This window comes from Paroedura picta, chromosome 4 (genome assembly GCF_049243985.1).
Source record: "Paroedura picta isolate Pp20150507F chromosome 4, Ppicta_v3.0, whole genome shotgun sequence".
Taxonomy (NCBI): domain Eukaryota; kingdom Metazoa; phylum Chordata; class Lepidosauria; order Squamata; family Gekkonidae; genus Paroedura; species Paroedura picta.
This window is the reverse complement of record NC_135372.1, coordinates 144,708,386-144,735,766: the sequence shown is the minus strand read 5'-3', so window position 1 is coordinate 144,735,766 and position 27,381 is coordinate 144,708,386. Positions and strand designations below refer to the sequence as shown.

At 50.5% G+C, this 27,381-nt stretch overlaps 1 protein-coding gene across 1 annotated transcript; it reads right to left on the bottom strand.

The window, feature by feature from the left end:
* Positions 1 to 26,070, bottom strand: LOC143836692 (BPI fold-containing family B member 4-like). Its single transcript, XM_077336236.1, has 16 exons — positions 25,699 to 26,070; positions 23,630 to 23,758; positions 23,149 to 23,458; positions 20,903 to 21,007; positions 20,047 to 20,190; positions 18,823 to 18,883; positions 17,383 to 17,443; positions 16,407 to 16,498; positions 10,890 to 11,111; positions 9,201 to 9,254; positions 8,717 to 8,887; positions 6,891 to 6,958; positions 4,968 to 5,010; positions 2,861 to 2,924; positions 1,379 to 1,455; positions 1 to 250 (listed from the first exon to the last, which is right to left on the bottom strand). Exons 1-16 carry the CDS (start codon positions 25,805 to 25,807, stop codon positions 227 to 229), a joined length of 1,734 nt encoding a protein of 577 aa, XP_077192351.1. The 5' UTR covers positions 25,808 to 26,070; the 3' UTR covers positions 1 to 226.
* Between the last annotated feature and the right edge of the window lie 1,311 nt (positions 26,071 to 27,381).

Sequence of the window (27,381 nt, the reverse complement as noted above, 5' to 3'; positions counted from 1 at the left end):
GCAGAAACATTTATTGAAGCCGCTCAAGCCAGAAGCTCATGGCCATGCGCACCCCCTCACGCCGGGCAAAGCTGCTCGGAAGGAGAGCGCGGCTTGGGATCGGCCTGCACCGGAAAGCAGAGCTGCTTGTGATGGGGTGGGGAGGGTGAGCGATGCTCCGTCCACCTCTGCTCTGGAACGCACCTTCCCGCCTTGTTCGGCCTGCGGCTCTCCTCCTGGGCTTGCATCACGCAGACAGCACAAGCAGATCCTGAAAGGAAAGAAAGGACAGAGGGGTTTCCTCGTGATCCCTTCCACTCCACTTTCCTTGGCCTTCTGTTTGTGCAGGGCGTCCTTCATCGGGGGATCTCGTCCCGTGATCCACCTGGTTAATTTCTGCACATGTACAGCTGCCTTCTATGGAATCATAGAATCATAGAATCCTAGAGTGGGAAGGGGCCATGCAGGCCATCTAGTCCAACCCCCCTGCTCAACGCAGGATCAGCCCTAAGCATCTTAAAGCATTAGACCCCACCGGGGTGAGTCTAGCAACTCAGACTAGCAGCCATTCCCCAAGGCCTCCCTCTCTGAGAGCCAGTGTGGTGTTGTGGCTAAGAGTGGCGGCCTCTAATCTGGAGAGCCTGGTTTGATTCTCCGATCTTCCTCCATAGGCAGGCGGCTGGTTGACCTTGAGCTAGTCACAGTTCTACTACAGCTGTTCTCACATAGCCAGCTAGGAGACCCTGGGCCAGCCCTATTAGAAAAGTTTTCATAGAGCAGTGCTATTAGAGCTCTCTCAGCCTCACCCATCTCACAGGGTGGCTGTTGTGGGGAGAGAAAGGGAAGGTGATCGTATGCCGTTCTGAGACTCCTTAAAACAGCTCTTCTTCTACTGCCTGGCCTTTTCAATAATGATGAATAATAATAATAACTTTATTTGTATAGCCCACCCTTCCCAGTTGGCTCAGGGCGGGTAACAACAGGCAAGTACTTGTAATAAAGTTACATTGATAAAAATGATTTTTTTTCAAATTAAACCATTAATTTAATTATCATAATTTATATTCATTTGCAGAACACTTTCTGTTTCAATGGGGGGGGGGGAGAATAGAAGAAGACCCGAGTTCAAATTGATCTGAATTCAGCAGGATCCACAATGGAATCAACAAAATAAGTGCAGAATCATCCTTGGAGACCTCCTGGAATTACAACCCATCTCTAGACCACAACCGTCAGTTTTGCTGGAGAAAACGGCAGCTTTGGAGGGCAGACTGTGGAGCATGACTCTTACACTGGGCTTTCCTTCCTCCTCCAACTCTGCCCTCCTTGGTCCCCTTCCCAAATTCTCCAAGCATTTCTGGGGGCAGAGTTGGCAACCCCAGGAGGTAGAAGCACTTACTTCAATGACATCAATGTCTGCGTTATCGAAGTCGATGTCCAGCAGTTTGGGGAGAGGGACGCCCCCTCCTAGCACACCTGCAAGCAGAAAAAAGAAACGCTCTTGAATTGCCAGAAGTGGCCTTTTTTGTGTTCCTGACCCCCTCTTTTCACCCCAAGCAGTACCTGGGACAGAGTCTGGGGTTTGGCGTGGGCAAAATAATAGTTCTAGCATTTCCAAAGGGGCATGAAGAGTTATTAAATATTTCCAGAAGGGACCTCCAAGTTTTTCTGAGCCCGCAAGAACCTTTGGAATTCTGTCATAGGATTAGGGGATTCCATAAAATGGCTGCCTCAGGAGGAGGAGCCAAATGCAGAATACCCAGGAGTGAGGCTGCAAATAACTACTACAAACTGTTGAACATTTCAGGCACAGGTTCCATTTAATATTTTGCCTTTTAAATTGAACATATTTTTAAAGAAATATTTTCTTGCAAACAGGAAAAATAGGCGTATATTTTATTGTTTAATGTTTTATTGTAAACCGATCTGAGACCACACAGGAGGGGATGTGGTATAAAAATGACATAAATTAATACATTAAGATAAATATGAATTCATATTGAATCATGGGATCATAGAATCATGTAGTTGGAAGAGACCTCCAGGGTCATCTAGTCCAACCCCCTGCTCAACGCAGGAACTCACAACTAACTGCCCACCTACAGTGACCCCAATTTCATGCCCAAGTGATCCCCCCCCCAAAAAAAATCTCCAGAATTCAGCCTGGCCTGGAGGAAATTCACCTCCCATCCCACAGTGATGGCCAGCAATTCCCTGGGTCTGCAAGGCAGGGCCATAAGAGACCAACACTGGCACAGCCCTTCCTGCCCACCCACTCACACTCTGCCTAACTTCATAGGATCAGCATATCTGTCTGATGACTCTGCTTAAACACTTCCAAAGATGGAGAACCCACCACCTCCCGAGGAAGACTGTTCCACTGAGCAACCGCTCTGACTGTCAGAAACTTCTTCCGGATGTTGAGATGGAATTTCTTTTGAATTAATTGAGCTATTTAAGAAACCCACATCTGGCAGTATTTGTCTTCATTCTGAAGTCATCTGATCTGGCTATTCCCTTTGCACGGGCTGGGCAAAAGCTCCATCGGCCTCCTCCCGTTTTCTAAAATTTATCATGGGCATGAGGAAAGAGGGAGCCCATGAGTACCCACGTGGGTAACATGCAGGGAACCCCTGATGTATAGCACAGAGTGGGGTGGTGGGGACACCCCCCGGTCTTTCACAAATCCCTTCCCTTTGGCTCTGCAACAATTCCCCAAAGTTGCAGGTTTGGGCCTTTTGATTCACAAGATGCAACCCACAACTCCGGAAGCTCCCTTCTGCCTGCTGTAGCCCCCCAATCCCAGTCCAAGGGCAAGAACTGCAGACAGCAACTACTAATGCCAAATTTTAAATGACAGCAGCGGGCAGGTCCTTCTTACTGTTCATTGCCGGAAGGAACGCAATCTCAAATATCTTGCCAACCAGTCCCTCCAGGAGTGAAATCTGTGTCAACAAGAAAAGCAGCTGAGCATCCTTTTCTTATCCAGGGGGTGATAAATATCCACAGACCTCCCCCCTGCCCACCCTCCCAGGTGACTGGATTTGACAGCGCCAACATTTTAGAGCTGACACGCCTTCGGTCACCCTGAACTGCAGATGCTCTGGGCTCTGAATCTTGAATGTGAAGGGAACGTCAAGCATTACTCGTGTGCTGCAAACTCTCCCTAGAACCCAGGAGAGGTCTTTTCTCCCTTGACCTCAGCCAGAAATTCAGAGATTGCTGGTGAATCTTTCTAATGTGCTTGAAAGATAGACATAGACATCTTAGGTACAACTAAAAGTGTTCCATTTCAAGGATCCCTGAACTTTTCAAGCTGGACAGCACCTTTGGAATCCTTTTGACACACCATGGTAGGCGCAGTCACAAAATGGCTGCCACAAGAGGCAGAGACAGCCACAAAATGGCTGCCACAACTTATCTTCTGTTACACTGGGAATATATTTCTGCTGTACTGATAGCTACTGCCAAAGCAGCATTTTTAAAAACCTGCACAGCTGGAAATGGGTCAATGGGCACTTTGAGACGCACGGGCACTACAATGGGGACCTCTGGCCTATCTTCATGGAGCACATTTTTTGTGAAATCAGTTAATGGCACAAATTCTTTTGAATCCTACAAATGGAGGTATCTATCTTTATAGCAGAGAAACCACACGTCTAAAAATGTACGTGTAAATGAGAAGCTGAGAGCACAATGGCTTGTTTGAGAGCACAATGGCTTGTTTCTGTTGGAATTGCAATCAGCAAGTAATTTGGTGAAGTCAGCCTTGAAGAGCTGTTATTAAGTTGTTTAAGCAGCTGAGCTACACCTGTGTGCTCTCTAGTGGCATCAAGGGGTCACAGGTGAGGTTGCAACAGAAAAATCCTGAGTACATGATCTTGGATTTCCTTTGTTTAAGCTGGGCTCCTGCCCATTTTCTCTTTCTTCAGGAAGAGCAGATCAGTGTGCACTTAGCAGAAGCAAGTGAGTAGCTCTCTCCAGCTGTGTGGCATGGAGTATGCCTACAGCCTAGCCACAAGAGGCTTGCAATGTGCTGCTTGTATAACTGTTCTTTAAGCTTTTGTACTCTAAGGAGACTGAAGCAGATAAATATGATATATTTCTGTAAATAATATTTCCAGTAAAGATTACTCTTTTTAAACATCAAAATGCCATGCCTTATTCACAAAGGTAACTAATAACTGTATATTTTCAAAATGCTCTGTTGCTCTGCAGTTCTATTTCTCTGGAGGGACTCAGGACCCAGTCAAGACCAAAATTCCCCACAGCTTCTTATGTTGATAATTTAAACTGATTACACAGGGGGTTTACTAGTAAGTCACCTTGAGCAGGACTCTGAAGAGGCTGCACAAAAATGCTTGAAATCACAAAAACATGCAGATAATACCCGCCAGAGTCCCAGACTTCCTGCCGCTTTTTGTCATAGAATTATAGAATCATAGAGTTGGAAGGGGCCATACAGGCCATCTAGTCCAACCCCCTGCTCTATGCAGGATAAGCCCTGTCGTGTGCATTGTGCCCGGAAGTCACTCACCATGGTTCTTTTCTCAGTTACCAGTTGCATATAGAGGGCTGAAAATGCGTCACTGACCATAGCTATCAGTTCCAATGTGTATGCCTGACATACCAGTGGTATGCGCAAACACACTGATAACACACTACATTATGAACAGAGCTCTTTGGGAAAAAATTGCAGTGGCATTTTACCAGGACCACAGTAAAACACCACACAAACATGCAAAAGTCTCCGTACATCTTATGCCTATTGAGGTTGCTGTTTTTGCTGTGCTTTATCAGCGAGCATTTCTACGTCACGAAATGATCGGAAGGAGCTGAAAGCCCCGCCTGAACTAAGCGCAGAGTTAGTCTTCCCTGGTTAAGCCAGAATGAAGGAGATGCAAAAAGCAGCAGAGACAGAGAATTCGGAACAGGAAAGGAACGGAAGCAGAGAGATCAGCTACTTATTGCTAAATTTGCATTCTTACATCAAATTTCCCGAGGGATGAAGACTTCACAGACATGTGGGTTCTGTTGAAAGAAAAGGGAACATTCACGGGAGAGTCAGGTGATTCAGCACCCAGCTGTCGACTATCACTCCCGTGCTGGTCTCTGGACATAGCAAACAGTTAATTGGTTCATTATTCACAGTATTTTCCACGCCTTTATCAAAAGTACCTTGGGTCGCGTGTGAAAAGCAAAACATTAACAAACCACAAACATCCCAACAGTATCCTCAGATTATAAAGCTTCAAAACCCACTAGAAAAAAGAAGAAGAAGAAGAGTTGGTTCTTATATGCCGCTTTTCCCTACCCGAAGGAGGCTCAAAGTGGCTTACAGTCGCCTTCCCATTCCTCTCCCCACAACAGGCACCCTGTGAGGTGGGTGAGGCTGAGAGAGCCCTGATATCACTGAAGAAGAAGAAGAATTGGTTCTTAGATGCTGCTTTTCCCTACCCGAAGGAGTCTCAAAGCGGCTTACAGTCGCCTTCCCTTTCCTCTCCCCACAACAGACACCCTGTGGGGTGGGTGAGGCTGAGAGAGCCCTGATATCACTGCTCGGTCAGAACAATTTTATCAGTGCCGTGGCGAGCACAAGGTCACCCAGCTGGCTGCATGTGGGGGAGCGCAGAATCGAACCCGGCATGCCAGATTAGAAGTCCGCACTCCTAACCACGACACCAAAAATCAGAGAAATGCAGCAGTGAAGTGATAAAGGCAAGAGCAGGCCAGCCAGTCTGCCCTGAAAAGTGCAAAAGCAAGAAAGACAAAGAATCGAGTAATCAGTAATGCCCTCCCCCAGGCATGAGGCCTCTGCCTCCACACCAAGGATCGCTCTGAACATCAGAGCACCTGAATCTCGGTGAAACATCTTGAGCATCTCCAGAACGTCTCTGATTTCTGCAGAACACCCTGCCCCTATGGCAGGGAGCGGGTGGTCTGTCAAGGTGCCAGGAGGGGAGAAGGGTGGGTGGGCTATGGTTGGTGGGTATTTGTTGGGGTTGCATTTTTAAACTGATGTCAACCGCCACGAGCCTGGGGAGGGGGGGGAGGTCAACAAAAATAACAAGCTTAACAACTAAAGCCTCCAGAATATCTATTTTTTTTAATTTTGGTTTTGGTTTATATACCCTGCTTTTCACAACCCAAAAGAGTCTTAAAGCGACTTACAACCCCCTTCCATTCCTCTCCCTATAACAGACCCCCCTGTGAAGTCGGTGGAGCTGAGAGAGCTCTGGGAGAATTGCTCTGTGAGAACGGCACTAACAGGACTGTGACTAGCCCAGCTGGTTGCATGGGGAGGAACAGGGAATCAAGCCCGTCTCCTCCAGATTAGAAGCCGCCACTCTTCACCACGACGCCAAGCTGCCTGGAGCTCTCCCGGATATGCAGCTGATTAATGGACCGCGGAGACCTAGTCCTAGTCTGCACACACAGGATAATGCACTTTCAATGTGCTTTGGCAGCTGGATTTTCCAGTGCGGAACAGGAAAATCTACTTCTAAAGTGCATTGAAAGTGCATTATCTATTGTGTGCAGACTAGGCCCTGGTCTCTTGGAGAAAATGGCTGCTTAGAAGGGTGGGCTCTGGGTCATCATATTGCAGCTGAGCCCCTTCTCCTCCTCCCACTCTGAACTTCCCCTCCAATGCTAACTACTTTCCCTAGCTGGAGTTCACCACTTTATCCGGAATGACCCATCAGGGGTTGTGTGGAGTCTGTGTCATCATAGACTCTTCCTTCCCCTTGTTCCACTTCCAAATCTCCAGGAATTCCCCTGCTCACAGGTGGTAACTCTACAAGGGGGCGGGGGAGAGAAATCTCACGGTCTTCACTTTCTACACCCTCTGCTCCCAGCCTCTCCTTGGCCAAGGTATGAAGCCAAAGACCAGGAGGGTGGGGGATACTCACTTATCCAGCTCAACACCAATCTTCAGCTTGTTGTCTTCGACAGAAAACTTGGCCAACAAAGTCGTGTCCTGCCGAGAGAAAGGGGGGGGGCATTGGTCATCAAGCCCAAGGACACACTGGCCAGGGCATCCTGGGGAACTTGCTGGGGTCCAGAGCTCTTTGCCACAGCCTCTGTATGGGGTAGTGAGGCTCTCTCCTCTTGGTGCTTGGGGGGGGGGGCAAGAGTGGGGGTCATCTGGTGGTCTGGGTCTGAAGGTGAACCTCCTGAGGGCCTCTGGGTTTTGGCCCCTGTGTGACCCAGAGTGTTGGGCCAGAGAGGTCACTGGCCTGATCCAATGTGACTTCCCTTACATACTTAAGTTCTCAAACTGAGAATGAATCTACAAAGTTGACTTGACAAAACAGCAGGGGCTGCTGGATGACGGCTCTTGACCTGCCTGCTCTCCTCAGGCCTTCCTTTCCCAGCAGAGCTCTCTGCTCAGATCACGCAGCTGAAGTTAAATTCCTGTTCTGCAGCTACAGTAGATTCTAGTAACCGAGCTCAGAATCTCAGCAGGAGCCTGCAGCCCTCATTTCACATCTGCTCACCATCCCATGGACAAGCAATGACATCTATTTATTTTACTCCTCTTCTGTCCTGTTCTTCTTCCTGAGGGAGCCCCAAGACAGCTGACAGCAGTCCCCTCTCTGCTTAGTCTCACAACAGCCCTGTGAGGTTGGTTCGACTGAGAGCACACAACCGGGATGAGCTTAGCCAGCCAACTTCCAGGTCTAAGGGGGGATTCAAACCCGGCTCTGCCAGATCCAAGCCCAATACCTTAACCGACATACCATGCCAGCTCTCTTATGACTCTTAAGTGTAGGATCAGCTTCAAGCATCCAGGAGAAGGATCTGTCCAGCCGCTGCTTGAAGACCCCCAGTGAGGGGGAGCTCCCCACCTCCTTAGGCAGCCCCTTCCCCTGCTGAACTAGACTCCTAGAATCCTAGAGTGGGAAGGGCCATGGAGGTCATCTAGTCCCACCCCCTGCTCAGTGCAGGATCAGCCTCCAGCATACAGGAGAAGGATCTGTCCAGCCACTGCTTGAAGACCCCCAGTGAGGGGGAGCTCCCCACCTCCTTAGGCAGCCCATTCCATGGCTGAACTAGACTCCTAGGATACCAGAATGGGAAGGCTCCATGAAGGCCATCTAGTCCCACCCCCTGCTCAGTGTAGGATCAGCCTCAAGCATCCAGGAGAAGGATCTGTCCAGCCGCTGCTTGGAGACGGCCAGTGAAGGGGAGCTGCTGAACTACCATTCCACTGCTGAACTACTCTGATGGAAATTTCTTTTCCTGCTATCTTTCACATACCGTTCTCTACGTAGTTTGAAGCCATTCCTATGGGTTCTCTCTGCTGTCACTAACAGGAACCTTTCCCTGCCCTCCTCCAAGTAACAACCTTTTTAAATACTTCAAGAGAGCCATCCTGTCCCCTTTCAACCTTCTCTTCTGCAGTCCCTCAGCCTTGGTCCCCTGGCCCCGCATAACCCTCTCCTCTCCTCTCCTCTCCTCTCCTCTCCTCTCCTCTCCTCTCCTCTCCTCTCCTCTCCTCTCCTCTCCTCTCCTCTCCTCTCCTCTCCTCTCCTCTCCTCTCCTCTCCTCTCCTCTCCTCTCCTCTCCTCTCCTCTCCTCTCCATTTTGTCCTTGTCCTTTTTGAAGTGAGGCCTCCAGAACTGCACATGGTACTCCCAGTGGCCTCTGGCCCATGGATTACACTCTGGGAAAAGGAATTATTTCCCAGTGCCTTCTTCCTGTTCTTTCTCCCCAGCCGCTCCACTGTACTCACAATGCTTAGGACACAGAGGGACTCGGTAGCATCATTCGGCTTGGACGCCAGCACCTCAGCCAATGCCATGAGATGTATGAGGCCCTTGTCTTTCTGCAGTTTCACGGTGGGGACCTCCGGGACAGACACCTTCAGAATGAGAGGCCGTGGCTCTGGGAACCTCTGGAACACCTGGGGATAGGAAGGAAGGCATGGATGACCTGGTGTTGGCCCACACGGGTGGCCTGTTAGCCACACCAAGCCTAGAGCTGCTGGCGCCACCTTGGATTTTGGTCTCCATCCTGGAGGGAGTCTGCAGCTGGCTCCTACAGGCCCCCCCAGCCCAAGAGGCTGTAAGGGCTCAGAGAGGCCTTCTGCCCCGGCTGCCTGGATTCTCGAGCTCCTGGTCAAGCTGTATCCCACCCAATGATCTTACAAGATGGTTTGTTGTCCATCTAGCACTTACTTGCAGCATTCAAGAGGTCCCCAAATTGAGTGGACTTACCGCTGGAATCAAAGCCCCCAGAGTGGACGTTGTCAAGGGAGGAAGTTCAGGGAACTAGAGAAGAAAAAGAAAACATGAACTCTGGAAACAGCCTGATGCTGAATCCACCCATTCATTCACAAAGGTCAACATCATCTGCTTGGAATGATGGTGGCTCCCCAGAATAGTAGACGGAGGTCTTTCCCATCCGCTCCTGCCTGGCCCTTCCACGTGAGATGCCAGGGACTGGACGTGGGCCCCTCTGCATGCCAAGCGGATCCTCCGCCCCGGAGCCTCTGGGCTGCTTCGTAAACACACACATGAAGCTGCCTGGTTTTGAATTGAAACCTTGGTCCATCGAGGTCAGTTTGGTCTACTCAGACTTTCAGGAGCTGTCCGAGGTCTCAGACAGAGAACTTGCACATCCCCTCCTGCCTGGCCCTTTTGAGAGGCCAAGGCTGGGACCTGGGACCTTCTGCATGCCACTGAAGAAAATCAGCCATTTCACAGGATGTTCAAAGGATGGCCACGGGTCACCTGGCCCCTTGTTGGTTGTCCCTCAGCTTAACTCCAGCCGGCCCACTCTGCCCACGTGGGAGCCTGCGCATTCAATGTGCTTTTGCAGATGCCAGAAGTTCTCACCCACAAAGCTCTCTTGTGCCAATCAGACCTCCAGGCTGGCAGCCGCTCTCCCAGTTCTCCGGTTCCTGCTCTTTCACACCACCCGCTGCCCGGCCCTCTCAGGTGAGGGTGGGTTGAACCTGGGCCTTTCTGCATGCCGGCCTGATGCTCTCGGCCCACTGAGTCTCGGCTGTTTCCCTCCCACAGCCCCTTCTCTGCTTAATCCAGGCCAGGGTTTGCCCTAACTGAGACTTGGACCTGGGCATCAAAAAAGGTGAGTGCTCTTGAGCAGAGGACGACTGCTACCAGCCGCAGTCACCACACGGGTGTGACTCAGGATCCCTATTTCTGCAACAGAGGGGCAGCGGGTGAGAGGGAGCTTGGCATAGTGGTTAAGAGTGGTGGTGGGGAACACTGTCTGGAGGGTGGAGACAGGGGATTTTCACCTCTTGCTTAATAGATTGTTGGGGATTTTGAGGGGGGAGGGGTTAAATGGGATTTTATTAGGAAATGACTATTGTAACCTGCCATGGTTACATCTTCCGGGAATGGCAGGCTAAAATATAAATATAAATAAATGATCTAATAATCTGGAGAGCGGGGTTTGATTCCCCGCTCCTCCTCCACTTGCAGCCAGCTGGATGACCTTCGGCTACTCCCAGTCCTGTCAGAACTCTCTCAGCCTCAGCTCCCTCACAGGGGGTCTGTTGTGGGGAGAGGAAAGGGAAGGAGATTGGAAGCTGCTTTGAGACTCCTTTGGGTAGAGAAAAGCGGCATATAAGAACCAACTCTTCTTCTTCTTCTTCTTCAGTAATCTCAGGGCTCTCTCAGCCTCCTCTCCCTCACAGGGTGTCTGTTGTGGGGAGAGGAAAGGGAAGGCGGCTGGAAGCTGCTTCGAGACACATTTGGGCAGTGAAAAGTGGGGCATGAAACCAAACTCTTTTTCTTCTTGGCCAGCCTACCTTGACTTCAGGTCGAGATCAAGAGTCTCCTTGCAGAAAGTTGGGCCTCCCCCCCCTGTTTCCCCCATCCCTCCTTCTTCCTCCTGGCTCTGGGGGTCCTGCCCACAGGGTGAGCTTTGCTACTCACCATCCCATCAGTGATGTCGATGTCCAGGGCTTGCTGCTTCTGCAGGAGGGCCAACACCGAGCTGAGGAAGCTGACTGAGAGGCCCAGCTGGGAATTTGAGGAGTCGGCCATGGGAGGCATCGGGGGCATGGGAGGAGCCGGCCCCCTTGGCGGCAGGGGCACAGCTTCAGGCTTGCCCAAGGGGTAGTCGAGGAGGGGCCCAGCCACCTGCCCCACTACCGTCTAGAAGGGAGGAGAGAGGGGATTAGAAGTGGCAAAGCAGGCTGGGAAAGGGCGTCCATCTTTGCATCTAACCGATCAAATGCTAGGAGCCTAATTTCAGGCAGGGAGTCTGGGTAATTCCACAGTCCCCAACCTTTTTGACCCCTTGGAATTCAGACATGGAGTCATAGATGTCAGCACAAAATGGCAGCCACAGGAGGCGGGGCCAACCGCGGAATGTCAGGGATTCATAGAATCATAGAATCATAGAGTTGGAAGGGGCCATACAGGCCATCTAGTCCAACCCCCTGCTCAACGCAGGATTAGCCCTAAGCATCCTAAAGCATCCAAGAAAAGTGTGCATCCAACCTTTGCTTGAAGACTTCCAGTGAGGGGGCGCTCACCACCTCCTTAGGCAGCCTATTCCACTGCTGAACTACTCTGACTGTGAAAAACTTTTTCCTGATATCTAGCCTATATCGTTGTACTTGAAGTTTAAACCCATTACTGCGTGTCCTTTCCTCTGCAGCCAGCAGAAACAGCATCCTGCCCTCCTCCAAGTGACAACCTTTCAAATACTTAAAGAGGGCTATCATGTCCCCTCTCAACCTCCTTTTCTCCAGGCTGAACATTCCCAAGTCCCTCAACCTATCTTCATAGGGCTTGGTCCCTTGGCCCCAGATCATCTTCGTCGCTCTCCTCTGTACCCTTTCAATTTTATCGATGTCCTTCTTGAAGTGAGGCCTCCAGAACTGCACACAGTACTCCAGGTGTGGTCTGACCAGTGCCGTATACAATGGGACTATGACATCTTGTGATTTTGATGTGATGCCTCTGTTGATACAACCCAAAATGGCATTTGCCTTTTTTACCGCTGCATCACACTGCCTGCTCATGTTTAGTTTACAATCCACAAGTACCCCAAGGTCTCGTTCACACACAGTGCTACCTAGAAGCGTATCCCCCATCCAGTAGGCATGCTTTTCATTTTTCTGACCCAGATGCAGAACTTTACACTTATCTTTATTAAATTGCATCTTGTTCTCATTTGCCCATTTTTCCATTGTGTTCAGATCTCGTTGAACTCTGTCTCTATCTTCCGGAGTATTTGCCAGTCCTCCCAATTTGGTGTCATCTGCAAACTTGATGAGTAGTCCCTCCACCCCCTCATCTAGATCATTAATAAATATGTTAAAAAGTACCGGGCCGAGCACCGAGCCCTGAGGTACCCCGCTACTCACCTCTCTCCAGTCTGATGAAACACCATTGACAACAACTCTTTGAGTGCGGTTCTCTAACCAATTCCCTATCCACCTAACTATCTGAAAATCCAGATTGCAGTCCTTCAACTTATCCATCAGAACATCATGGGGAACCTTGTCAAAAGCTTTACTAAAATCCAAGTAAATGACATCAACCGAATTTCCTCGATCCAGCAAACCTGTTACTTGGTCAAAAAAGGAAACTAGGTTGGTCTGGCAGGACCTGTTGGAGACAAATCCATGCTGACTTCCTTGGATCACCAAATTATCCACCAGATGTTTGCAGATCACTCCCTTTAATATCTGTTCCATTATCTTCCCCACAACGGAGGTCAGACTCACTGGTCTGTAGTTTCCCGGGTCATCCTTCCTCCCTTTTTTGAAGATCGGAATAACGTTTGCTCTTTTCCAGTCCTCCGGGACATCTCCAGTCCTTAAAGAGGTTCCGAAGATGATGGACAAGGGCTGTGCAAGTTCTCTGGAAAGTTCTTTGAGTACTCTCGGGTGCATTTCATCTGGACCAGGGGATTTGAACTCATCCAGTGCAGCTAAATGCCTCTCGACAACCTCTCTATCCATGTTAACCTGCCACCCAGACACTATCCTTTGGCTACAGCCATCTCTAGATGTGCCTAAACACTTTGACCTGTGGGAAAAAACAGATGTAAAATAGGCACTAAGCCTTTCTGCTTTCTCTGCATCTTTCGTTAGAGTTTGTCCATCCGCACCCAACAGCGGGCCTATTGCCTCCTTTACTTTACGTTTGCTCCTCACGTAACTGAAAAATCTTTTCTTGTTACAGTGGGCTTCCCTGGCCAATCTTAGCTCACTCTCAGATTTGGCCTTTCTGATGATTGATCTACAGTGCCTAGTAACCTGTAGGTACTCTTCTTTAGAGCTCTGTCCTTCCCTCCATTTCCTGAACATTTTCCTTTTCTTTCTTAGTTCCTCTTGAAGTTCTCTGTTCATCCAAATAGGCTTCTTAGAGCTCCTGCAGTGTTTTCGTATTTCTGGGATAGTCATTGATTGAGCATGCAATAGCTCTTGTTTGAGTAGCGCCCACCCTTCACATGCTCCCTTCCCTTCCAGCATTCTCGTCCATGGTATGACACTCATCATGTCTCTGAGTTTATTAAAGTTTGCCCTACGAAAATCCAACATCTGCGTCTGGCTACAAGCTTCCTTGGCTCCCCATCTCAAAAGGAATTCTATGAGGACATGGTCACTTCCCCCTAGGGTCCCCACCTCCTTCACCTCATCCACCAACTCTTGCCTGTTGGTCAGTATTAAGTCCAGTATGGCTGAACCTCTTGTGGGTTCATCTACCATTTGATAAATGAAATTGTCAGCCAGGCAGGTCAGAAACTTGCATGACTGAGGACGCTTCGCAGAGTTTGTTTCCCAGCACACATCTGGGAAATTGAAGTCACCCATGATGACAAGGTCCTGCCGTTTGGATATTTTCTCAAGCTGCTCACAAAGTGCAGCATCCACATCCTCTCGTTGGTCAGGCGGTCGGTAGCAGACACCAACCACCACACTGTTTGTTTTCCCCTTGCTTATTTTCACCCAGATGCTTTCCACTGTAGATATGCTCTCCTTCACTAGAATTTCCTGACAGGTAAGCCCTTTCTTCACATACAGTGCCACTCCTCCACCTCTTCGATCTATTCTGTTTTTTCTGAACAGTTCATATCCATCCACCATTACATTCCAGTCATGAGAATCATTCCACCAAGTTTCTGTGATGCCTACTAGATCATACCTTTCCATCAGCATGAGAAGTTCCAGCTCTTCCTTTTTATTGCCCATGCTTCGGGCGTTAGTATAAAGACATCTGAATCCTTTTACTTTTGGTTCCCTATGAGCTGGCCTTGCCGGTTGGGCTGCCTCCGATAGTTTTCCTTCCATACACTCCGTATGTTGATCGTCTCCTTCCCCTAGTGGCTTTAGTTTAAAGCTCTCCTGATGAATCTCCCCAGGTTCCTGCCAAACACATTCTTCCCCAGTTTCGATAAGTGCAGTCCATCAGGTGCTAGTAGGCCTTCCTCAAGAAAGCCTATCCCATGGTCCCAGAAACCAAATCTCTCCTGCCGGCACCAACTACGCAGCCAGTGATTCACCTCCATTATCTTCCTCTCCCGACGCATTCCTCTTCCCTTGACAGGCAAGATTGAAGAGAATACCACTTGTGCCCCCATTTGCTTGAGCTTCCTCCCCAGATCTTGATAGTCTTTTTTAATAGGAGCGATGGTATTCAGGGACATGTCATTCGTTCCCACATGGACCATCACAAATGGGTAGCGATCCGTAGATTTGAGGAGTTTGGGCAGCCTTTCTGAAACATCTTTAATTTTCGCCCCTGGCAAGCAACACACCTCTCGGGTTAGGGGGTCGGGCCCAGCCACATGGCGATCCATTCCTCTTAGCAGGGAGATTGAGTAATGCTGCTTCCAGGCAGGAATCTTTTGGAATGAACATATTGATTTAAGGTATTTCCTTGCACACGTACAGTGAGGGAAGCTCTGCAGACAAGCAGCAATGTGCTGAAATCACTGCACATGTGACTTGGAAGGGATGTCAACAAGTAAGGGATCTTGGGGTGATGCTCTGGTATTTGGGCAAAACTCTATAGTAGAAGCAACATTTACCATAGAGTTTCCCCCAAAGAACCAGAGCATTGCTGTGACATCCCCTACATGAAGACTTCTGTTTAGGCCTGAGTAGGACAGAAGGAACTAAATCCATTTTGGCAAAGATGCAACTGCCAGTCTGACTTGCTATCTCCTAACCCTAGGCAAGAAACCACGCTTTCCTCCCTACAGATTAAATAAGCCATCCTTGTTCCCAAGAGAAGGGAATGACAAGAAAGGATCTAATCTAAACCAGATTATAAATGTAAGGAGGAGTAAAATATTTCATTCTTCAACTAAGAAGAGAGTTGCCTGCTCCTGTTTCCTACCACTGTCTGGAACAATGGCAGGAGAAAAAACAAAACAATGACCCACAGCTCAACAGTATGACATCACATCCTGGGGAAACCTGGAAGTGATGTCTGTCTGTCCCCTCAAGGAATCCCTGAAAACTCTGTGTTTTTAGCATGGAGTTTCCAGTGATTCTTAAGGGGGACTGAAATCACTTCCAGGTTTCCCCAGGAAGTGATGTCATGATATCACAAACAGCAGCTCCCCCACCCCATGTTCCTTGACTACATCTCCCATCTGGCCTGGTAATTAGTAAGGGCCAAATGAGATGTGATTGCAACCAAGTAAAAGTTGCCATGAGAGCAGCAGTTTCTAAGTAGCCCCATTGTCTCCTGAAATGTTTGGGGTAACCTGAGTGGAAGCCATTGGCCCTACGACGTACCACAGCACAGACTGGGGCTCCCTGCCTTAGAAGGCTCCGCATGGACCCTCAGCTCAGCCGTCATCACTCTCTTTCCCCAGCCTTATTTCTTTGCCGGTTGTTTCACCTGCACAAAGAACAAGGGGCCTCCATGTAGCCTCCCTCCCACCCCATTTGTTTTAAGACAAGCAAACTGAGGAAAGCTTCCTCCTGCTTCCAGGGTGGAAGTCACTCCAGATCCACAGACACCCTAAAGAGCTGTTATTAGAATAGAATAGAATAGAATAGAATAGAATAGAATAGAATAGAATAGAATAGAATAGAATAGAATAGAATAGAATAGAATAGAATAGAATAGAATAGAATAGAAACACAGTGGAACAGAATGGAATAGAAGCCTCCTGTTGGAAGAGCCCTCTAGGCTAGGGGCAGTCAACCTGTGGTCCTCCAGATGTCCATGGACTACTATTCCCATGAGCCCCTGCTGGTGTTAGCTAGCAGGGGCTCATGGGAATTGTAGTCCATGGTAATCTGGAGGACCACAGGTTGACTACCCCTGCTCTAGGCCTTCAACCCCCTGCTGAGTGCAGGATCAGTCTCAAGTTGTGTCAGCTTGTGTCAGCCGGCAGTGATCAAGACCAACTAAAAACCACTCCAGGGGGGAGATTCATCTTTTCGTTTTGGAGCAAATACAAAAACCTGGACTTACGTTTAAATCAATTTCCAAGAAATGCCCTGTGACCAGCGGGAGACTGGAGACTGTGTACTGGACACTCCCCAGGATTCCTAAGGGCACCAGAGCTGTCCAGAGAGAGAAATGGAAATCAGGGCTGAGAGATCCTATATTGGTCTTCTCTGCTGTCTTTCTCCACTCACGCCAACCAAGGGCAGCCCTGGGGTGCCACCCAAGGCCAGGAGAGAGGGAGGCCAACTGGTGGAGAGGACCCTCGTGGGTCACACACCACGGTGGCACCCCTCCTGTGGGCACCTTAGCCCTGAGCACTGGCCATGTCAGGGAAGCCAGTCTCGAGAGGGGACCTGGTGATCTCCTGGATTCACAGACCGTTTCCAGAAATCACTTTTTTTCCTGGAGCAAAGGGATGCTTTTCAGGGTGGTCCCTAGGACATGGGATCCCACTGAGGTCCCCGTCTCCCCCAGGCCCCATCCCCAAATCTGCAGGAGTCTCCCAGTCTAGATCTACCCCCCCCCCCCCCCATGCACCACTGGTGGCCAAGCAGAATTTGGTACCCTTCACCCAAAGGTTGACTATTGTGCCTAAAGTTACTTGGTTGGGCTTTATCTGGGGTGGGAATATGATCTGTTATACCTTCCCCAAATCTAAAGGCAACAATTGGGAGGGCTGTGCTTCTTCCTCTTTAATATCTATAGTTATGCTGTGTTCTAAAATTAATAACAATTAGAACAGGAGGGCTGGAACGACTCTATTTTAATTGGATGCCAACTCAGGGGGGTGAATTTCCTGGAGATTTAGAGGAGGGCGGGGCCTTCAGTGGTGTCTAATAACATAGATTCTACCCTTGAAAGCTGCCATCCCTCCCCCACAAAGGAAACAAGCTCTGTGATCTTGGGAGGAGTCAGATTGCAGGGGGGGGGGGCTCCAGGCAACACCTGGAGGTTGGCAATCATCAGGAAGAGAATTGAGAATATTTGACAGGACACTTACAGTTCACCAGTCCCAGCTGGTCATTCACAAGGCCCAGGACAATGTCTAAGACGGGGCAAAGCTGGGGAGGGAAAAATCACCATTCATGGTAAAAGATCGGGAAGCACATTCCCCCAACGGACAGAACACTCTGCCCTTCTCTGTCTGCCTCCCTCCCTCCCTTCCCTCTCCACCTCCCTCCTGATTTTTACACAAACACCATTGCGTGTAGTTGTGAGTTCCTGCATTGTGCAGGGGGTTGGACTAGATGATCCTGGAGGTCCTTCCCGACTCTATGATTCTATGTCTCTATGACCAGACTCCCACTGAAATGGGTCAGTGCCCAAACTTCTATTCAATTCAAGGGGGAATTTTCAGGAGGCCCTCTGGAGCTCCAGGTTGGGCGATACCAGCTTGGTGTTGCAGTTAAGAGCCGCAGCCTCTAATCTGGAGAGCCAGGTTTGATTCCCCGCTCCTCCTCCACATGCAGCCAGCTAGGAGACCCTGGGCCAGCCCTGTTAGAAAAGTTTTCATAGAGCAGTTCTCTCAGGGCTCTCTCAGCCTCCCCTCCCTCACAGGGTGTCTGTTGCGGGGAGAGGAAGAGAAGGTGAATGGAAGCCGCTTTGAGCCTCCTTCAGGTAGAGAAAAGCGGCATATAAGAACCAACTCCTCTTCTTCAGTAATCTCAGGGCTCTCTCAGCCTCCCCTCCCTCACAGGGTGTCTGTTGTGGGGAGAGGAAGGGAAGGTGACTGAAAGCCCCATTGAGACTCCTTTGGGTAGAGAAAAGTGGCATATAAGAACCAGCTCTTCCTCTTCTTCTTCAGTAATCTCAGAGCTCTCTCAGCCTCCCCTCCCTCACAGGGTGTCTGTTGTGGGGAGAGGAAGGGAAGGTGACTGAAAGCCCCATTGAGACTCCTTTGGGTAGAGAAAAGCGGCATATATGAACCAACTCTTCTTCTTCTTCAGTAATATCAGGGCTCTCTCAGCCTCCCCTCCCTCACAGGGTGTCTGTTGTGGGGAGAGGAATGGGAAGGCGAATGTAAGCCCCTTTGAGCCTCCTTCGGGTAGGGAAATGTGGCATATAAGAACCAACTCTTCTTCTTCTTCAGTAATCTCAGAGCTCTCTCAGCCCCACCTCCCTCACAGGGTGTCTGTTGTGGGGAGAGGAAAGGGGACGCGATGGGAAGCCGCTTTGGGGTTCCGTTGTAAATAAGTATTATGTGGTATATATGTTAATGTTGGTTTGGTTTTCCTAATATCAGCAACTAATGAACTGCACCCTACACACTTCATGAAACTATCCTGTTCTATAATTATGCATCGGACGGGTCCTATTTTTCAATTATTCAATTAGATCTCCCCCTGATGAAACTGCACACAAAACCCACAGGGGAGCTATAATGATTGACAATGGCCTTTCCCTTCGGCCGCTCTTCATCCTGCTGCAGTCTTCCACTTACCAGTTCGGGGAGAAGTCTGCTAAGGACTCGGGCCAGGAGATTATCCACAATCGGGAGCAGGCTGGGGAGAGAAGACAGGACAATCTTAAAACACGGCCGAGGGAGATCCAGCGGTTGGCATCTCTAAATGCAAGGGACATTTGCAAATGGACACTGCAGTTACTTTGAACATCCCTCTAAGCTGCCTGATCTCCAGCTCCTCAAGTGGAAAGGAACTGGGTGTCCTTTGAGCAAGATGGTGATGGGTTTAAACTGTGTGCAGAACAGAACCAGCTGGATAACAGGGAAATATTTTCACAGTCAGAGTAGTTCAGCCGTGGAATAGGCTGCCTAAGGAGGTGGTGAGTTCCCCCTCACTGGCAGTCTTCAATCAAAGGTTGGATACACACTTTTCTTGGATGCTTTAGGATGCTCTGGGCTGATCCTGCGTTGAGCAGGGGGTTGGACTAGATGGCCTCTATGACCCCTTCCAACTCTATGATTCTATGAGGTTGATCCTGCTTTTCTCTACCCAAAGGAGTCTCAAAACGGCTTCCATTCACCTTCCCTTTCCTCTCTCCACAACTGACACCCTGTGAGGCAGGTGAGGTGGAGAGAGCTCTGAAAGAACTGCTCTGTGACAGCAGCTCCGGCAGGACTGGCCCAAGGTCACTCAGCTGGCTGCCTGTGGAGGAGGAGGAGTGGGGAATCAAATCCCGCTCTCCAAATTACAGGCCACCACTCTTAACCTCGACACCAAGCAGGTGAGGCTGAGATCGTGTGACCGACCCAAGGTTACCCAGTGAGGGAGCGGATTCCCACCTGGCTTCCCCAGATCCTAGACCGACCCTCTGACCACTGCACCACACTTCCTGTATGCACAGAGCTGAAGTTCAGCCACCTCATGTAGCTCCTTGTGCTTTTGTGGCAGCTGCAGCCAAAGTAATTTTATTTTTAAAAAATCTGCTCAGCAAATTGGGTCACGAGGGGCCAGTCAGAATCCCCACTTGGCCCCACCCCATCTAAAAGAGAAAGAAAGTGTCTGACAGGGGCCACGGCGGCCACGGCCACCCTGTTGTGGACCCCTGCTCTTCACTGTCCGGGGGCTCCCCTTTTCCCTGCAGAACAGGTTGGCTGTGGGACGTCTTTTGAAAGGAGAGGAGGAAAGAATGCTAAACTTCCCTTCAAGGAAGGGGACCCAGTTTTCCCTGGCCCACGTCTAAGGCTCTGCTGGCCGGCCTTTACCCTCGGAGGAGTCTGATTTTGATGCCCCCCAGAAGGGTATCGCAGTGGTCGATGACCAGCTTGGGGTAGCCGGTCCCATCCATCGTGAGCCGGACGATTGCGGTGATGTTCACTTCCACGGCAATGTCGAGCAACCCAAGGAGACTGCGGGAAGAAGAAGCAGTAGTAGAAGAAGAAAGACTGGGGTTTGCACCCTGCATATTCCATCCCCCAAAGGAGTCTCAAAGCATACTGTCACCACCCTTTCCTCTCCCCATAACTGGCACCCTTGAAGCAGGTGGGGCTGAGAGAGCTCTGAGAGAACTGGGACTGGCCCAAGGTCACCAGCTGGCTGCACGTGGAGGAGGAGGTAGGGGAATCTAACCCGGCTCTCCAAATTACAGGCTGCCCCTCTTAACCGAGGCACCAACCTGGAGAAGGAAAGGGCACACTCTAGTTTTGCCAACCTCCAGGTGTGGCCTGGAGGTCTGCCGGCCTTACCCTGTACCCTGTGCTGGGCAAAAGCCCTTCTTGGCCCTCATTCACTCTCTAAAAACATTGGGTGGGCACCAAGTTGGGGATGCTCGCTGAAGCACCATATCTAACCTCCTGTGGACAATGTCTGGACCGAAACCGGGAATGGAGGCCTGTTCTCCTTGAGAAATTGGAGGCCACTTGAGTGCCCTTGAACAAGACGAAAACTCTCCTCAGCCTGCCCAGTGGCCGATGCTCCCCTCCCACCCTGGCCTCGCAGAAGGGAGTCCAGCCCTTTGGGGCACGGAGCCTCTGGCCCAAGGACTGGAGGGAGATCGGGGAGAGGAAGTTGACAGCAGCCTCCACCTCTGTGCGGACGGGGAGAGCCCAGTTGTCTTCTCACCTCTTTCCATTGAGGGCCACCTTGGTGTATAAATCCAAGTGGACCCCAATCCCAGGTAAGAGCCTCAGGTTGATTCTGGGAAGGGTCAGTTCCACAATGCGTAACCTGCAGGGAACAGATGAGGGGAAGGAGATATGATCCAGGGCGGTCCATCCATCCTTGTGATGGACAAGCGCTCACGGCCACCGCGATAAAAACTAGGGCAGGGGAGACACCAGGTTTCGGGGGCTACCTTAAGGGCCGTCAGAACAGACAGGCAACCTCCCCTGTAGTGGGAGTCCTTTCTTGGCCACAACTGAATTCAAGCCCAGCAGCACCTTGAAGACCAGTAAGACATTTTGAGGGGTGGCTACAAGCTACCAGAGACAAAGGTTTGTCAGAGAAGCTTTGACTCAAAATCTTCTACCCCCAATATCTGGCTGGTTTTCTACTGTCGTACGAGGCCCCAATTAGTCATCCTGCTGCAAACCAACATGGCTGCCCTGTGAAATATTTCTTGGTCACACAGCCCTGTGAGGGAAAGTTTGGGTCTGAGATATTGGAGACTGAAAACCTCCAGACTATTTCCTGCCATGTTGGCAGAACTTTCTGACCTGCATAATCTCAACAGATCTCAGAAGTGGGAGACCCCCCACCAAGGAAGTCCAGGGTCGCTAAGCAGACACAAGGGGTGGCAAAGCTCCTCTGAACATCTCTTGCCTTGGAAACCTTATGGGGGCACCCTAAATTGGCAGCAACTTGAAGGTGTTTTATACAGTAGACAGAACCCTGGAGCCTGGCCACTGTTGTTGTGGGATTTCTTCTCTGCCATTCCTTTGGGGGTCCATTTGGCCTGTGTTGGCCATTTCAGTCAACAGCGGTTTGCATAGAGTAATCGTAATCATCATCATCATCATCATCATCATCATCATCTGCTATTATTGGGGGAATGTTAAACTGCAATTAAACATTATCACTGCTGATCTTCGCATCCACAGCCTCTCCTCCATAAACCTTCATGACGTGGGGAGAGGAAGGGGAAGATATGGGGTCATATTTCCGGCAACTGAATGGCAATTGTGGCTGATTCCAACCTGAGGATCCTGGCCGTGGGGGGAAGTGTGGCTGATACACATCCCTCTTTTTAGAGGCCAGGAAATTCCCACACTAACAGTTGGCCTGAACAGGGTCCTTGGGTGGGACAGGCCGAGGGTGGCCACGTTCTTCCAGGGCTGGGGGATTGGGAGGGGGCTTGTCAGGAGCAGCAAGGAGGCCCATACAATGCACTGCAATGTCTCTACGTGCACAGGACCCAGAAGTGACGTCATCATGTCTGAAATTTGGGCAGAAACTCTATGGTAAGTTTGGTTTCTACCATAGAGCCCAGGAGATGTGGGCAGTGATGAAGACACGTTGCTGTACATCAGATGGTTCTCCCTCTTTTTCTGGTTGGTGGTGGGGTGGCCTGGCAGTGGGGGACCCCTGACTCCACATGGGGTGGGGGGTGGGGGGTGGGGGTAGTCTGGCCACCCTAGGCTGAGCAGGATGGGGCAATGCTTTCTGAGTGGCAGGTGGGGGGATTTGCCCCTGAATGCTGGTTTAACCCAAAGCTTCCTGACCCAGTATTTTTTGAAAACCAGAGAAGGTGTCCTGCAGCTGATGTAGTGAAGGCTTTCTAGCCAGCATGGAGTAATGCTGAGGGGGTTGGACTGTGAGCGAGGAGAACCAGTTTCAAATCCCCACTCTGCTATGAAGTTCACAGTCTCTTCCTTACAGGGCTATTATGAGGATAAGCAGGGGGTGGTGCGGGAGATAACCTTGTATAACCCTTGGCTTCTTGGAGAAAGTGTGGGGTCATATTCGGTAGGCACAGAAGTAAAAAGAAATCCCCAGGAGTTGGGTGACCCATCCCCAGGCAGAACCTGCAGCTCCCCCATTCATTCATTCATTCATTCATTCATTCATTCATTCATTCATTCATTCATTCATTCATTCATTCATTCATTCATTCATTCATTTTCATTCATTCATTCATCCATCCATCCATCCCCCTCCCCAAAAGCTCAGTTCTCCCGGAGGAACTGGCTGCTTGGGAGGGTGGCCTGTACACCTTCTACCCTTCTGGACTCTAAGGATGCCAGCCTCCAGGTGGGGTCTGGAGATCTCCAGAATTACAACTCATCTCCAGACCCCAGAGGTTCTTTCCGGGGGTCAACCTGAAAGACCCTGCCCGTTCAGCCAGTGGCGAGTAGCACATACATCCTTACCCAGTGAGGCCCTGGACCGTGCTGAGGAGACCTCCTTCCCCGAGGATGCCAAGGACGCCGCCCCCGCCAAGCAGGCCTCCATTCCCCAGCAGGCCTCCGTTGCCAAGGAGACCGCCGCCACCACCCAGAATACCTGCAGTGCCAAGCAAGCCGCCATCACCCAGCAAGCCTCCGCGGCCCAGCAGACCCCCGGCACCAGGACCCCCATCACTGCCACGGAATTCAGCTGCACCATAGCCAGGCTGCCCACCTCCAACCATGTAGGCTGGGCCACCACCATTAGCTTCATTGCCGGCGCCTCCAAGGAGGCCTCCAGTAACCCCACCAAGAAGTCCTCCTCCTCCTCCACCACCACCACCACCACCACCACCACCACCACCACCAAGCAGGCCTCCAGTGACCCCACCGAGAAGCCCTCCACCACCGCCACCCCCTCCACCTAGCAGGCCACCGGTAACACCCCCAAGGAGGCCTCCCCCACCTCCTCCACCAAGGAGGCCTCCCAGCAGACCACCACCACCACCACCACCACCACCACCTCCGTTGCCAAGGGGCAAGTCTCTCATGGCGCCTTGGAGGGCATTGCTCTGTGTCATTGAGTTGCTGACCGCTGCAAAACAAAAAGAGGAAGAAGACCACAGAGTAAGTGTCCACTAAAGGGGCAGAAGATGGTTTCACAGTAGGGTTCCATGCTCCCGTGCAGGAGCTGGTAGGGGGTAGGGGGGGTTCACATTCCAGGAGCAGGAAGGAAGTGCTGAAAATTAATACCATGTTCTGACGTCACCTGGAAGTGGACATCAACATGTCGGTGATGTTGGGCAAAACCCTGTGGTAGAATTAGCTTCTTACCATAGAGTTTTGCCCAAAAACCAAAGCGTAACTCCTCAACATCATGGTTATTCCTGCATTGCTTCCAGGTGATGTCAGATCGTCGCATTGACTTCCTGTTTCTTGCCTCCCATGCCTGGAGAGTTCCCCCAGTTTCTGAGAGCTCAAAAATGGGAGGAGAGGCTACTAAACCAAGGGATCCCCAGGCCCTAACTGGGGAGCGACGGCCCTAATGCCCAGCCATGTTTCCAAAGGAGCTGTTTCCACAGAGGAGTGCCCAGCAGATATGACCTCCACCACTGAACGTGGAAGAGAGACAACAGATAGAGCTCGGGCCTCCTATTCATGTCTTGGTGGTGCTATGCTTTGCTCAGTGCAAACAGGATACTCCCTGGCCACTGCCTGGCTCACTCCTCATATCTGTGGCTTTGTTGGTCTCAGGCACTTCCCAGCATACCTTGTGTTAGGGTGACCACTGCAAGGAACAAATAGGAAGGAGACCTTCTGGATGCAAGCAGACTCTACAGAGTTGAAAGCCAAAGCACATGAATGCCTGTGTCCCTAACATCTGGTCTTCAGGGGTATTCTGCCTCTGAGACTGGGAGTTCCATTAAGGTAACATGCTTAACTAACTGAGAGATATTTCCCACCCCTCTTCCACGCATTTTACTACAGCCAGAGGAGGGATCAGAAAGGAGACACCCGGCAATCTGGTTCCAAAATGATGGCTATTTTCTTAGAAGGCAGATTCAAGTGGGCTGCCGGGTTGGTCTGAAATAGCACAACAGAAATAGAGTCCAGTAGCATCTTTAAGACCAACAAAGATTTATTCAAGGCGGGAGCTGATTTATTCAAGGTGGGAGCTGATTTATTCAAGGTGGGAGCTGATTTATTCAAGGTGGGAGCTTTTGAGTGCAAGCACAGAGTGCATGCACTCGAAAGCTCCCACCCTGAAAAAATGTTTGTTGGTCTTAAAGGTGTGATAGGAATTTATTTTTGTTGTTCTCTTAAAAGACGGATCTGGTGTTCTAGCACAGGACATAGTTTTTGACAGAAGACAAAAGGTTTGAGCTACTTCTCCCAGGAATTCTCCACGTAAGAATCTACCGAAAGGGCCCCTGGCATTGAACAAAGGGGCACATGAACAAAGTAGGCTGCTTCTATTGGATCAGACACTTGGTCCACCAGAGTCAGAATTGTCCGCTCAGAATGGCAGCTACTCTCCAGGTCTCCGGCAAAGAGAGCTCTTTCACATGACCCCTTTTTAAACCTGGAGATTTTTGTCTGCAATGCAGATGTTCTCCCCACTTTGTTGGCCTTAAAGAAAAAGAGCTCGGTTTTATGCACAGTCTGAAGGAATCCCAAAGCAGCTTAAAATCGCCTTCCCTTCCTCTCCCCACAACAGACACCCTGTGAGGGAGGTGAGGCTGAGAGAGCTCTGGAAGAACCACTCTGTGAGAACAGCTCTAGGAGAACAGTGACTAGCCCAAGGTCACTCATCTGGCTGCCTGTGGAGGAGGAGTGGGGAATCAAACCCAGCTCTCCAGATTAGAGTCCATCACTCTTAACCACGACACCCTGCCGGCCCTAAAGGTGCCACTGGCTTCAAACTTCGTTCTGCGTGGACCATAATTTCCCCTTATCCCGAACCTGTGGCCAGACACCTGCCCGGTCTTTGTGTCCAGCGCTGATTGTGCTGCTCAGTCGCAGGCCTCCACTTACCGTTGTGTAAGACGCCTTTATTGACCCGGATGACGGCATCCGTCGGCAGCAGGCTCTGCGCAGGGACTAGCAGGCAACAGAAGATGGCGACACGCCAGACCGCGAGCATCTCGCTTGGGGCCACAGCTGCTGGGATCAACCGGGGAGATTCCGATCAGCCACAGACCGTCTCCCCAGACAATGTCAAAATTCAATGGCTAGAGCAGGGATTTTTGAAAGCAGAGCATAACGGAGCAACAAGAAAAGACACAGGCACACCCAGCGGCTATCCAAAGAGCACTCCGCAGAGGGTGAAGAACGTTCTGGGGTTTACCTAATTAAAAACGGAGAAGGTTCCCTGAGCTCTAAGTAATGCTTGATTGGCTGGAGGGCTGAGAGTGGCTCGTGGGCCCCTTTATCCGGTCCTCCCCTGGCTCTGGAATCAGGCAGGTGGCAAAAGCCATATATACCCCCAGGGGGTGGGAAGGCGGGCCGCGGGGGAGTCATAATGGACTCCCTGTCTCCGTGGCTTGATTAAGCATGTGGATTAGCCCTATTCTAGAGTAAACAAGTATTTGTAAATCTGGAATGGGAGTTAAGCAACAGGTATCAAATGCCCGCTGGGTTCCTGAACACCCTCCATGGCTGGCTGGAACAGGTATGTTCCCCTCCAACAGGGTCTCTCTTGACTTGGTACTGGATGGCTTCTGCTGATCCCTCTCGTGGTAAGGGACATTGCTTTTTGTGGGTGGCGTGAAGCAAGAAGCAACCTGGAAGCCTGAAGAAAGGTTTGGAATCCTGCAGTCTCCATCATTAGAACCACATAATCCTAGAGTAGGAAGGGACCTCCAGGGTCACCTAGTCCAACCCCCTGCACAAGGCAGGAACTCACAACTGCCTGTCTACCTACAGTGACTCCAATTTCATGCCCAAGTGATCCCCTACACAACCCAAAATCTCCAGAATCCAGCCTGGCCTAGTGGGAATTCACCTACCATCCTACAGTGGTGATCAGCAATTCCCTAGGCCTGCAAGGGCCACAAGAGACAAACCCTGGCCCATCCCTTCCTGCCCACCCACTCACCATCTGCCGAAGTTCATAAAATCAGCATTTCTGTCAGATGGCTCTGCAGCCTCTGTTTAAAAACTTCCCAAGAAGGAGAACCCACCACCTCCCGAGGAAGCCTGTTCCACCGAGGAGCCGCTCTCACTGTCAGGATCTTCTTCCGGAGGTTTAGCCAAAACTTCCTTTGAATGGATTTCAACCCATTGGTTCTGGCCCGTCCTTCTGGGGCAACAGAAAACCACTCTGCTCCATCTTCTCTAGGGCAGCCCACCAAGTATTGGAAGATGGTTATCACATCACCAATACGGTCCATCCTCCCTGAATCAGGATGGGGAGAATATTTTGTGGCGGTTGCTACTGTGAGAAAGTGGGGGCCATTTCAGAGCCCCCCATACAATCCAACCCTCTGTGTCACACAGTGGCTGAAACCCAGGAGCCCTCAGGAGGGTTCTGGAGGGATGAGAACTGCCTCATTCTAGTTGGCCATGGAGAGTGTTTGGGAACCCATTTGATGCCCCTGTCAGATCTCCCATCCTCTTGCCTCACCATCGTGTTCTGTGGAAGAAGGCGAGGACCTCTTTTCTGCTAGGCCAGGGGACAAGGTCAGGGCCGGTGGGCTTCTGTTCCAGGAGGAAAAC